This window comes from Cucurbita pepo, chromosome 9, assembly GCF_057944985.1.
Source record: "Cucurbita pepo subsp. pepo isolate OVF chromosome 9, ASM5794498v1, whole genome shotgun sequence".
Taxonomy (NCBI): domain Eukaryota; kingdom Viridiplantae; phylum Streptophyta; class Magnoliopsida; order Cucurbitales; family Cucurbitaceae; genus Cucurbita; species Cucurbita pepo.
Window position 1 is genome coordinate 13,619,531 of NC_141806.1, and position 13,366 is coordinate 13,632,896.

The 13,366-nt window shown below is 37.0% G+C and overlaps 3 protein-coding genes across 6 annotated transcripts; all 3 read left to right on the forward strand.

Annotated features, from left to right (window-relative positions):
- Positions 1 to 111: 111 nt before the first annotated feature.
- On the forward strand, positions 112 to 2,546 carry LOC111801554 (transcription termination factor). 2 transcript variants are annotated; one of them, XR_015422374.1, is made up of 3 exons: positions 112 to 335; positions 2,176 to 2,383; positions 2,419 to 2,546. XR_015422374.1 is itself a non-coding variant. In XM_023685583.2 (2 exons), the coding sequence occupies exons 1-2, from the start codon at positions 192 to 194 to the stop codon at positions 2,323 to 2,325; spliced, it is 294 nt and encodes a 97-aa protein (XP_023541351.1). In that variant the 5' UTR covers positions 113 to 191; the 3' UTR covers positions 2,326 to 2,546. The 2 variants fall into 2 exon arrangements, 1 of the variants encoding a protein (XP_023541351.1); XM_023685583.2 differs by having other exon boundaries at positions 113 to 335; positions 2,176 to 2,546.
- An 881-nt stretch (positions 2,547 to 3,427) lies between these two features.
- LOC111801365 (large ribosomal subunit protein uL15x) lies at positions 3,428 to 4,107 on the forward strand. Its single transcript, XM_023685341.2, has one exon. It carries the CDS (start codon positions 3,504 to 3,506, stop codon positions 3,942 to 3,944), a length of 441 nt encoding a protein of 146 aa, XP_023541109.1. The 5' UTR covers positions 3,428 to 3,503; the 3' UTR covers positions 3,945 to 4,107.
- Positions 4,108 to 5,544: 1,437 nt separating this feature from the next.
- On the forward strand, positions 5,545 to 10,747 carry LOC111801955 (uncharacterized). Of its 3 annotated transcripts, none has more exons than XM_023686204.2 (2): positions 5,545 to 8,326; positions 9,574 to 10,747. In XM_023686204.2, exon 1 carries the CDS (start codon positions 6,094 to 6,096, stop codon positions 8,119 to 8,121), a length of 2,028 nt encoding a protein of 675 aa, XP_023541972.2. In that variant the 5' UTR covers positions 5,545 to 6,093; the 3' UTR covers positions 8,122 to 8,326; positions 9,574 to 10,747. The 3 variants fall into 3 exon arrangements, with proteins under 3 accessions (XP_023541972.2, XP_023541971.2, XP_023541973.2); XM_023686203.2 differs by having other exon boundaries at positions 10,438 to 10,747; XM_023686205.2 differs by having other exon boundaries at positions 10,447 to 10,747.
- The last annotated feature ends 2,619 nt before the right edge of the window (positions 10,748 to 13,366 follow it).

The window sequence follows — 13,366 nt, forward strand, 5'->3', positions numbered from 1 at the left end:
TCTTAAACAAGTATAACCAAGACATCTGAAATGCGTTAGGACTTGAAAAAGCATGGCACGACATGTATTTTATATTAAATGTTAAAAATTATCTTCAAATAAATATTTAGCATAAACACGGCGCTGAAGATCTTCGTATTACAACTGAGCTCATTCCTCTCCCTCAAGTTTCGAGCTCCGGCGAGAAAAAAATGCTGCAGTTTCCGGCGTTCATGACCCAGTACCCTTGGTCCACGAGGACTATTCCGACGTCGTTTTTACTGCCGTCTCAGTGGCCCCAACCTCAAAACGAAGAGCTGCTTCTCGCCATGGAAGAATCGGATTTTGAAGAAAAGGTCTTCGCCATTTTCTTTCGAAAAAACCCTAATACTCTTTCCTTCTCTCTGATATTTTATTTGCATAACCTCCTGCTTGGACTTGATTGAAATCATCGGAATGTTGATTTTAGTTTAATTACGGCATGTTATGAATTTTTCGATGCGTGCCCGCTCTTGGTTGTGATTGTTTTGGAAAATGTTCGAGTATTTCTGATTTGTTCTTTGTTTTCTTCTGCCTAAATGGAATCCTCATCTTTTGTTTCCACGAATTAATTTTTGCCTCATTCCTAGAATTGAACTACTTGATGCACGTGCAAAGATCATATATCATGGAATTTCAAGTTTTCGAAGATCATATATCATGGAATTTCAAGTTCTAGAAGATCAGATATCATGGAATTTCAAGTTCTAGAAGATCATATATCATGGAATTTCAAGTTCTAGGTAGTGTAATTGATTGAAATCAGTACTTGTTCAAAAGAATTGAAATCAATACAACAAAAATCACGATAAATTTTGATCATCACGGGACATCGTATTATCTTTTTAATAACCAGTGGGAAGAGACTGTTGTTGAATTAGATCTGTGTAGCTGTAAGGTTTTCACCTTTCCCAATTGCATCTGAAACAGTTTTCTCCTGGTCCTTTGCCTTGAATGCTTGCTTTCTTTGAAGTCCTTCATCAGCACTAAGTTCATTTGTGACAGGAACCCTAGAGAAAACTTGTTGATACCCTACTCGAAGCGTTTGTTTCAGAGCACGACCTGTTACCGCCTAGAATTAGCTTGATATTGATATTTATCCTTAGCCCTGTGACTCCAATGTGTCAGTATTTTCCATGGGTGAGGCTTGTGAACCTAAGGTTACAAAGTGGTTTTTTGTCCTGGGGCCATGGCTTTGTCAGCAAGGGCTACTTCTTATATTATATCTAGATTACAAATCCATTCACCAAACACAGTTGAAAAACTTGAGTTTCTATTATCCATTCCTTCATTCAATTCAACATACTCCACAAATTCACTTGCTTGACTCCAAACTTCATAAATCCAAGTTTATAAAAACTTCGAGCCACGAAGTCTAAGCTGTACCTATTCTTGTGGCGGTTGTGATTTCTTGTGTGTGTCATTCTGTATTTTTGTAACTACTTTCTCTCCTCCTTCTCTATGAAACCCAGGATTCAAAGCTCTATCTTATGGGTCGATGATATGTGCCTTAACTAGTTGAGTTTAGTTGTACCTAGATTGACAAGAGGCTTCAATTCTCACTCTTTCATGAATTCAATTGGATTCCAACTTCGAGTTCGTGGTGATTCTTCTTTCGTTCAGCTCCCTCCTCCAAAGGCCTCGAACAAAGAAGAGAAGAGGCTTCCATTTCTTGTAGTTCAACCTGGGATTCGAATCTTTGTCCTAATGATTAATGACATGTGCCTTAACTAGTTGAATTTAGTTATGCCTAGATCGACCAGAGGTTCGATTCTCACTCTTTCATGAATTCAATTGGATTCCAACTTCAAGTTCGTGATGATTCTTCTTTCATTCAACTACCCACCATAAGCCTCGAACGAAGAAGAGTGGAGACTTCCATTTCTTTTAGTTCAACCCAAGATTCAAATTTTTGTTCCATTTCTTTTAGTTCAACCCAAGATTCAAATTTTTGTCCCATTGGTCGTACATATGCTTTAACCAGTTGACTTCAGTTGTGTCTAGATCGACGTTAGACTTTGATTCCTACTCTTTCATGAATTCAATTGGATTCAAACTTGGAGTTGGGAGGAACTAACAAACCATGAAATTCTCCTTGTCCACTGTTGCAATTTTGTAAGGTTTAGACCTCACTTTTGTATATTACTATGATGGCAGTGCAATGAAATCAGGAAGACAAACAGCAACCTGGTGGTGATTGGCAAAATGACTGCTGATAACGATAAGGAAGACATAGAGGCAGAAGATGACGATGCCGACAATGCTGAGGAATCTGAGGCTGAAGAATTTGAGCAGGAAACTGGTTAAAACTTACAACTACTCTGCATATTTGTGTCCTTTCTTGTCCTTGGAATCCTCAATTTGCTTGTGTATTACTAAATCAATTTTTCTTTTTGTTCATTGTGAATCTGTCACTTAGGAAAGCCAGAGTCTCTGTGATCGTTAAACTTACATTCATTATAGCTTCAAATTTATGTGCCTCTTGAGCTGATGATACTTTGATGAATGAATATAACCTTTTCTTTTTATTTCTCTTTTGTTTTTGTTTTCGTTTTCGAGTTCAACCATAAGTGAGGTGGTAGAAGATATGAATATCTGATCCTTTGGTTTAGAATACTAGTTTTTTACACTCTTGTAGTTCACTTCAGCTCAATTGAGCTATATAATCTATGTCTTCGTTCTGGAGTTGAGTTGCTCTTAGCGGGTTGGATTGTCGACTTGTAGAGTGGGTCTCAAAGGCCATTTTTCTAATTCAAAGAGTCAAGATGGTTTGGGGTTCAAACGCATCGAGTTTCCGTAGACATTATATTGAAATTCGAATCTTCTTACTAGTTCCTTTATTGAATGAATTATGTTTAACTTTGCTACTTCGAATTAAATGCTTTGTTTTTGTTTTTTTTTTTTTGTTTTTTTGTTTTTTTGTTTTTTTTAACAACGGGAATTCTTTCCTTTATAAACGATACACAATGAAATAAATACATTTTGTAACATAATTCAAATCCAATCAAAATCTAATACTTTTTTTAATCGAACAAATTTCGAACGGGATTTGATTTGCTAATGGCTCAAATTGTCAACCGTCAAGTCAACTCAAAATAAAAATGGCTCAAATTGTCAACCGTCTAAGTCAACTCAAAATAAAAATATTGAATGAACGATTATTCAATATTGAAAAAAAAAAAAGAAAAAATTATGGGTTTTTTTTTTTTTTTTTTTTTTTTTTTTTGTATATTACAAATATTAGATAATAGGAATAATAGTAATAGAAAGAAAATAAAAAAAGAGTTAATCGAACATATGGGCTTGGGCCGAGTTGTCATAACCTAATGGGCTTCGGTGATGACAAACGAAAAGGCCCAAAACCTCAGAGGTTTCAGTCTCCATTCTGAGTCCTATAAACTCCATCCAAACCCTAATTCTCATGTCCTCGCGCTCGCAGCTGCCTGCAACCTCGTAAACCTAATTCTCCACCACTCCCAGACGAAATGACGACCCGCTTCAAGAAGAACAGGAAGAAGCGCGGTCACGTGAGCGCCGGTCATGGTCGTATCGGCAAGCACCGTAAGCATCCTGGTGGTCGTGGTAACGCCGGAGGTATGCACCACCACAGAATCCTCTTCGACAAATACCATCCTGGTTATTTCGGCAAAGTTGGAATGAGGTACTTCCACAAGCTCCGAAACAAATTCTATTGCCCCATTGTAAACGTCGACAAGCTCTGGTCTCTCGTACCTCAAGAAGTCAAGGACAAGGCTTCTAAGGATAACGTCCCTTTGATTGATGTTACTCAGTTTGGGTATTTCAAAGTTTTGGGCAAAGGAGGTTTGCCTGAGAATCAGCCCGTCGTTGTGAAAGCCAAGCTCATCTCCAAAATTGCCGAGAAGAAGATCAAAGAAAATGGTGGTGCGGTTGTCCTTACGGCTTAGGTTTATTGGGTAATTGTTAGTTATGATTTTGTTTCAAAATTAGTTTGATATTTCTTGTGCCGTATTCGATATTGGATTAATGTTATCAAACTTCGTGCTTCAGTTTCCTTTCTTTACTGTGAACTCAGTCAATTTTGAATATGTTTCTTGAATTGTCATGTTACTTGAAATCTTATACATTGTTAATTTCGGTAGCTTTTTGGGATTTTGCTATCATTATTGAAGATGCCCTTGTGTTCTAGTTAGGTCTTATCCGTTCTACTAGCAAAGAACTAGGTTGTCTCCATTGAAGCAGTGATTTTTCCTCCAAATAGATCTGCTGTTGTTAATAGTTTATCTTTCTAGCATCAGCTGGAATGTTTCTTTTGTCGGTGTTATTTACACAATTAGACTGGAATCAATGTAGATAAGAGTGTTGGAGTGAGTCCCACCTTGGCTAATTTTGGGAATGATCATGAGTAGAGGAATACATTTCCATTGGTAATGAGGTCTTTTGGGAAGCCCAAAGCAAAGCTATCAGAGCTTATGCTCAAAGTGGACAATATCGTACCATTGTGGAGATCGATGATTTCTAACCGGTTGTTGTTTGATATATTGATGTTCAGTGTTCAATATCTTTCCAGTGTTCATAATTTTTTCTCGATGGGGCTGCTAATAGAAGTTAAATAATTTTTTCTCGATGGGGCTGCTAATAGAAGTTAAAAATGGATGTAGTTTATATCTTTTAGGTTGGTTTCTTTTGAGAAAAAATCCATCATGACCATTCTCTATACTGCAGCTACTTCTTAAAACTGCTCCATTTTCAAGCCTTTTCCTTTCAAGTTTGCCCTGTTCTAATGTTCTATCATATAGGTTGCTGAACCCATATTCCTTTCTGCCAGAAATCTATATCTATCAGCTACAAGTATTACAAAACCCCCAATCCAAATAAGAAATAACTTTCTTAATTTCTTCCTGAAATATTATCGTCCTTCAACTCTTAGGTTTGCATCATTTGGTCGTTTTTAAATTTTCAATTTTGTGTCGAATAGCTTCATTGGTAGCAGCTATTGGTAGCTTGGCAGATGATAGATTGACATAACGATTGCTGCTATTGGCTGTATTGTTGATCATTATTTGGATGGATATTAGCATGGCTGTCTTTTGGAGGCCATTTTATATATCAATATCGAAATTGTAAGCTTGAGACTGGGATGATCTGAATATAATAGTTAATGACTAGATTTTATTAAAAAAATTTAAACGTTCTGTCGATGGATAACGTTCAAAAAAAAAAAAATCCAACCTAACTCATAATTTGAATTGGAACCGAAGTGAAGGATTGTTCAATTAGTGCATTTTAGTTAGGTTCTCATATGAACACTCCTAGATTTTAATGTCGAGAGAAGACTCTCAAATGACATTTTTACCCTTTATTAGTTTTTATCTTATGTATCTATACACCCATAAATGATCAAATATAATTAAATATATTTACCATTTCCATTTAAATATAAAATAAACTCTCTTTAAATTAAATAATGTCTAAATGCATCAAATTTGGATTGGAATTTTAAAATGTAACCTTCATTATTTATTTTAATTTTTCAATAGGTTATTGGATTCTTCATTGGGCGAGTTAATTCTTAGTGGGTGACGGAGTAGGCATACAGACACAAATGCCTCTCTGTCTCTGCCTCTGCGGTGACTCTTCACGAAGAATGTCTGTGTTTCTATCATTACCCTCAGCTCCACAAACAAACACAATCGCGAGGCCATACAATAAAAAAAAATTAATTTGTTTCCAATATATTTTACCAAATTTAAGCTCTTTCTCTATCACCTCAATAAATGAACCATTTTTAGTTCAATTTAGATGACGATGATGTTCATTTGAAAAGAATCCGAGATTAATTTAAATTCCACCATACATAGTTGACTGGTCAACTCCTTGCAATTTCTTCACACCTTTCCTAAACCAAACTCCCTTTTCTTTAATGACTTTCCACTAAATTTGAGATATTTGAGAAATTTTCATTGACCCATTTCATCATTTCCTCCAATTCTCCCAAGAAAGCTTCGAGCTACTTCAGCTCTGAAATTCAGGGCAACCCCAGATTCTTGGAACTTGTAACTTTGCTTCTTTGTTGTTCTTGTTTTTGTTGTAGCGATGGCTGCCGCCGTTCCTCCGCCTCCTGCCGCTGAAGAAGAAGGAGCAATTCTTAATGAATTTACACCTCCGATTTTGTTAGCTGATAAGATTTTGAAATTGGCCCAAGAAGCGGTTTCTTCGAGGCAAGAATGCGCTGACATAGCCCAACAAGTCGACGAAATTTACCGGAAGCTTCAAGCCACCGTTCGCCTGATCTCCACCACCACGCAGCCGCTCTACGAGCGCCCAATTCGCCGGATCGTGGCCGATGTAACGAAGAATCTCGAACGTGCTTTGAACTTCGTCAGCAAATGCCGCCATAGTGGGTTTCTCAGGCAAGTTTTCTCCATGACCACCATTGCCGATTTCCGTAAGGTTTCAGGTCTTCTTGAGTCTTCAATCGGCGATATGAAATGGCTTATTTCCATTTTTGATCCCGATGGCTCTGTTGGGTTGCCTCCGATTGCGAGTAACGACCCAACTTTAGCTTATATTTGGCCTAATATTGCCACAATCCAAATGGGTTCGATTAAGAATCTCGAAGCTGCCAATCAGTTAACGTTACTCACTCGTGGGAACGATCGGAATCAGAAAATCGTGGTGGAAGAAGGCGGCGTTTCGCCATTGCTTAAATTACTTAAGGATTATGCTTCCCCTGATGCTCAAATTTCTGCTGCTAATGTTCTTATTAATGTTGCTTCTGTTCCTGAAAGGGTTAAATCCATTTTGGATGTTCTTGGGGTTCCGATTATTGTTCAAGCTCTTAATCATTCCTCCATGAGGGTTCAAATTGTTGTGGCGAATTTGGTTTCGCAAATGGCTGAACTTAGCTCTCTTGCTCAAGAGGAGTTTGCTAGAGAGAATGTTACTAAACCTTTGGTTACTTGTTTGTCTATTGATATGGTTTTGGATGATCCTAAAGTTCATTTGGGGAAGAGTAGTTTTCATTCTGTGGTTGAGATAAAGAAGGAGCTTGTTGGGAGAGCTTCGAATAGTTCACTGAATTTGAATTCGTCGTCGGGTTCGTGTTCTTCGTATTCTGATGGGAGTAGCAGAGGAGGCCATCAGAGGAAGGAGAAAGAAGTTGATATGGTTTTGGATGATCCTAAAGTTCATTTGCGGAAGAGTAGTTTTCATTCTGTGGTTGAGATAAAGAAGGAGCTTGATGGGAGAGCTTCAAATAGTTCACTGAATTTGAATTCGTCGTCGGGTTCGTGTTCTTCGTATTCTGATGGTAGTAGCAGAGGAGGCCATCAGAGGAAGGAGAAAGAAGTTGAGAGCTCTGAAGTTAAGCTTCAGCTTAAGGTGAATTGTGCTGAAGCTCTATGGAGACTCTCGAAAGGGAGCGTTTCGAATAGTCGAAAGATCACGGAGACGAAAGGGTTGTTGTGTATGGCGAAGATTATCGAGAGTGAAGAAGGGGATTTGCAATACAATTGCTTGATGACAGTGATGGAGGTAACAGCTGTTGCAGAGTCGAAGCCAGACTTTAGACATGTTGCGTTTAAGATCACTTCACTCGCTCCGAAAGCGATTCTGTATCAACTTTCGAGATTGATTCAAGAGGAACGTGATCCGAGGTTGCAAGTTCCTGCAATCAAATCGATCGGTTCTCTTGCGAGGATTTTTCCTGCTAAGGAATCACGGATTATCGATCTTTTGGTTATGCAGATGAAGAGTATAAACATGGACGTAGCCTTGGAGGCAGTCGTTGCGTTAGGGAAGTTTGCTTGCCTCGAAAATTATAACTGCGTAGCACATTCGAAGTCGATTATCGAGTTTGATGGCGTTCCTCCTCTAATGAAACTTTTAAGACAAAACGAGGCTGCTCAAGTGCCTGGCTTAAAGCTGCTATGTTATCTTGCACTGAGTGCGGGCAATAGCAAGGCTTTAGAGGAGGCTCATGCCTTGAATGAGATGAAGAGGATGGCTCGTCTCGTTTTCGCTCACACCGACTTGCACGAGTTGTATTCCAAAGCCATACACCACCTTACTCTTTATCAGGCTGGAGCTCATCATATCCACAGGCACCACTTTTCACCCTGAGCTTAACAAGCAATGTTGTTGTACATTAAATCAAATTGGAGCGTGTTCAAAGTTCTTCACAATCTGAGATAAGTCGCTATAGTCGACACAGAACAGCGACTGCACGAGTCGCACCATCAATGGCCCGGGGTAGAGACCGAGACAAGACATTGAAGAACGTTGGCTCTGGCTCTGGCTCTGGCGCCCTTCATACACGAACGCCCTGGTAGGACTCTTAACTTTTTGGCTCTTGCTTTCCGATTTTCGAAATAATTGTGTAGATTTGTTGTATTCAATGTAGCTCGAGTTTCTTGACGAACATTGTAGGCTGCTGGTATGAGTGAATTATTTATTGATAGCTGGTAGTCCCTTGCATTGTCAATCATCTTGAGTTTAGCATATTCCTAGACAAATTTTAGAGAAACATGGATCCACCAGTTTCTGTTTCAATCTCGTGATAAAGAAGTCCGATACGCTTGTTGTCGAACACATCGTATTGGATTGATGTTAACTTTCATCAACCCGGCTGGACGATGTTTACAACTTATCGGGTTTCGGAGTTAGAACCAAAACAATCTTACTTTGTGTCAACCTCTGACGTTTCGTGTCTGTCGGCCCGATGGTATTATGGAATGCATAGTGTGAGGTAGACTAGAACTTGAGAACTATAGGTGACTTTTCCGGCTCCACCACTGTTTCTTTCAATTATCACTCCTTTGTTTCGTCGTCTCTCACTGTAACGATCCAGGCCTACCGCTAGCAGATATTGTCTTTCTTGGGCTTTCCCTTTTGAGATTCCCCTCATGGTTTTTAAAACGTGTCTACTCAGGAGAGGTTTCCACACCCTTATCAAGGGTGTTTTGTTCTCCTCCACAACCAATGTGGGATCTCATAATCCACCCCCCTTCAGAGCCAAGTGTCCTTGCTGGCACACTGCCTCGTGTCCACCCCTTCAGGGCCCAGCCTCCTCACTGACACACCACCCGGTGTCTGGCTCTAATATCATTTGTAATGACCCAAGTCCACCGCTAGCAGATATTGTTCTCTTTGCGCCTTCCCTTTCGGGGTTTCCCTCAAGGTTAATGTGTCTGCTAAAAAGAGATTTTCACACCCTTGTAAAAGGAGTGTTTCGTTCTCCTCCCCAACTTATGTGAGATCTCACACTCACCATTACAGCTTTTCAGGTTTTGGAGGAAGAATCAAACCAATCTTACTTTTTGTCAACCTTGGACGTGTCGTGTCTGTCGACTCGATGGTATTATGGAATGCGTAGTGTGAGATAGACTAGAACTTGAGAACTATAGGCGACTTAGCAGGCTCCACCGCTGTTTCTTTCAATTATCACGCCTTTGTTTCATCTCTCTCGGTTACTGTTATTACACTGTAGTTCCAGGTTCCATATGTGTAGTTGTCTGCCATTGATTGAATTGTGTTGTTTCATCACGTCACTACTTTAGTAGGCATTCTTTCTAGGAAATTCCGAAGGAAATGAACACATCACACTAGATGTTACATTGGTTGGCTCTGTCCCACATCACTAAACCCGGAAAGATTAGTTCCTTCAACGACCACGACACGAATGGGATGTACTCGGGTGTTGAGGCTCGTAAAAGGAAGTGAACAAACAAAAATACTGTATCCCCTGAGAAATTTGTAAACTAGGATTATATTCTTTAGTTCATTCGAACTCGAGCATCTTGGATGAGAGTATATGTCTTAATCTGTTGAGTTACGTTCAAGTTGATATGTTCAAAGTTCGTCTTGTCTCGAATGATTTGCTTATATACTTTTGATGACTGTCTTGATTCCTCTTGCTTGAATCGTTTACTACGATGAACAAATGACGTTCGGGGTAAATGCTTTATTGATGTGAATCATTCGAACTCGAGCATCTTGATTGAGAGTATATGTCATAATCTATTGAGTTACGTTCAAGTTGACATGTTCAAAGTTTGTCTTGAATCAACCGTTCTCGGATGATTTGCTTATATACTTTTAATGACTGTCTTGATTCCTCTTGCTTGAATTGTTTACTACGACGAACGAACGACGTTCGGGGTAAATGCTTTATTAATGTGAATTATGATTATATTCTTTAGTTCATTCGAACTCGAGCATCTTGGTTGTGAGTATATGTCTTAATCAGTTGAGTTACGTTCATGACATGTTCAAAGTTCGTCTTGAATCGCTTGTTCTCGGATGATTTGCTTATATACTTTTGATGACTGTCTTGATTCCTCTTGCTTGAATCGTTTACTACAACGAACGAATGACGTTCGGGGTAAAGGCTTTATTGATGTGAATTCTGCTCGATAATTCATCGAGACCTATTTGTAGATGTTGCAGGGTGTCCAGCATCATCATGTGTCAACTTTAAGCAAAGGGGAATCCAAGCCAAAGCTAATGAAGAATCTGAAGCAATTTCTGGTTACACCTAATTCTTTGTAAGTTTCAAAGTGTATTGACTTCTCTACATAAACTCAACCTTTACTCTACTTCTCCATAGCTCATATTCTTCTAATGTCTTTTCCCGACGAACGACGTGTATTAGTGACGGTATCGAAAAATCATAACTAGTCTGACTCGATGATAGCAAGCATGATATAGAATTAATACAACTTTCATATCAAGAAAACCTTTTTTTTCATACGCTTTGGAAATTTATTTAGTGTATTCTTACGAGTGTTGTGGGTGAAATTATCTACTAGACCTATATACCCGACAAGAACCTAGATCTAGGCCCATGGGTCGATACCGAAAGGGATCGGCCAAGGCCCATGAGAAATCTATAGCTCTAATAGATTTAAAATAAACATGATTTTGGTGATTAGTCATACACCCCAGAGTATAGACACAAACAAGAATATTAGAGACTTATTTAACATGAAAGCAAGTAAAAAAAAAGTTTACAACGGACAAGTAGTCATGGACAACACATCTTGAACAAGCATGACTGACAGACAACACGTCTTGAACAAGTATGACCATGACATATAATACCATTAATTTTTAGACAATTATAATTGTTGCAAATTTAATGGTGGTGTGTAGACGGAACTTTGAAAATTTAAATTACAATTTTATTGTTCTTAAATTTTTAGTCAATATATTAAAGGTTTATTAGAGATATAATTGAAAAAGATGGATATAAAATTAAAAATTTAATTTAGAGATTTATTAAATATAACTTAAAAGAAAAAAAAAAGAAATAAGATTAGTGATTGATTAGGGTTAAGTGGGGATTTGATTAGCTGATTGACTTGTGAATTAGCTGTTAATTATGTCGGATCCATTCTTTTTAGCTGTTTTATTATTATTATTATTATTATTATTATTATTATTATTATTATTATTATTATTATTATTATTATTATTATTATTATTATTATTATTATTATTATTATTATTATTATTATTATTATTATTATTATTATTTTCAAAAACAAAAAATTATAAATTATTTTTGTTTCTTACGCTAACAGCTTAGAGAAAGCAACTTGGGTTTAAGTTGTTAAGAGGCTGTTTTAGGAGTTGGGACCATTTATTTATTTATTATATTTTTTTTTTCAACAAAATCATTTTCTGTTATGAATTCTCTCTTTTTAATCACAATGAGTGTAATTAAAGCCTCCTCTAATATCATTAATCAAATTTAATTTTGTTTGAGAAAAAAAAATATATATAGCGGTTGGAAATAAGATATTAATAAATAAATAAATAAATAGATATTTTACAGACTAACATTTTACTTTTATTAAAAATAAAATTTTGGATAAACGACTGAGATTAACCTAATCTAAAGAATGTATGTTAGGAATCACGACTCTCCACAATGATATGATATTGTCCACCTTGAGCATAAGCTCTCATGGCTCTACTTGCCTTTTGTTTACCTAAAAGGTTTTGTACCAGTGAAGATGTACGTGGACTCCCTCCCAACAATCCTCAACAATCCTCCCCTTGAGTAAAGTACACCATAGAGCCTCTCCTGAAGCCTATGGAGCTCTCGAACAGCTTCCCCTTAATTGAGGCTCAACTCCTTTCTCTAGAGCCCTCAAACAAAGTACACCCTTTGTTCGATACTTGAGCCCCTTTTGACTACACTTTCGATGGTCCCAACTTCTTTGTTCAACATTTGAGGATTTTATTGACATGACTCTGATACCATGTTAGAATTACAAATCTCCACAATAGTATGATATTATCCACTTTAAGCATAAGCTCGCATCACTTTGCTTTGAACTTCCACAAAATGTCTCGTACCAGTGGAGATGTATTCCTTTACTTATAAACCCATGATCATTCCCTAAATTAGCCCACATGAGACTCACTCCCAACGATCATCGACAATTTATGGTTGGAATGGGTTGGATCTGATTCATTATTGATAAAAGTTGTTTGGGTCGAGAAAAAAAAAAACAACACGAACAATTGAGTTAGGTTTAAAAAGTGTCCCGATCTGACTTAACCCAATTCACGAACATTGCTAAATTAAATAACCCAAATTGACTTTTTTATCTCTAAATTTGTAGTTACTTTCTTCTATTCATGAAATTATTCTTTTTTGGTGTAAAAAAGAGGATGAGAAGTCAAATTATGTACTATGTTTTCAAATTTTAAGCAAAAACCCTAATTGGTTATTAAAAAAAATAAAATTTAAAATGAAATAATTATTATAAATTGAATGATAAAAACAAATTAATGAGTTGGATTTTGAGTTCAATAAATAAGTGGGTAGCTATTATTAATAATAAATGTACTTTATTTAGATATAGGTTCTATTTTTATACCTATTTTATTTCTTTTTCCATTACCTATATAACTTACTTATAATTATCCTTAAAATAGATATATTTTTTTTTATAATTTATTTTTGTAAAATGAAAAGTGAATATCCTTTTAAGCTAAGCTTTTAAAAAGCATTACACATTATAAATATTTTTTTGATTTATTTTTTAATTGTAATTACCTGTTTGGACGTGGGTCTCGATCGTTTTAATTAAAATATAAGCATTGTTAGATGTTAAATTTACGAGGAAGTCATTCATTAGTAAATATGTTAGTAGGAGTGTTTGTAATAGCTCAAGCTCACCGGTAACAGATGTCGTTCGCTTTGGCTCGTTACGTATCATCGTTAACTTCATAGTTTTAAAACGAGTCTGTTAAGAAGTTTTTATACCCTTATAAGAAATGTTTTGTTCTCCTCTCCAATCGATGCGGAATCCCATAGGTGTACTTGAGTGGGGTGGGTGATCTGACCAATCTA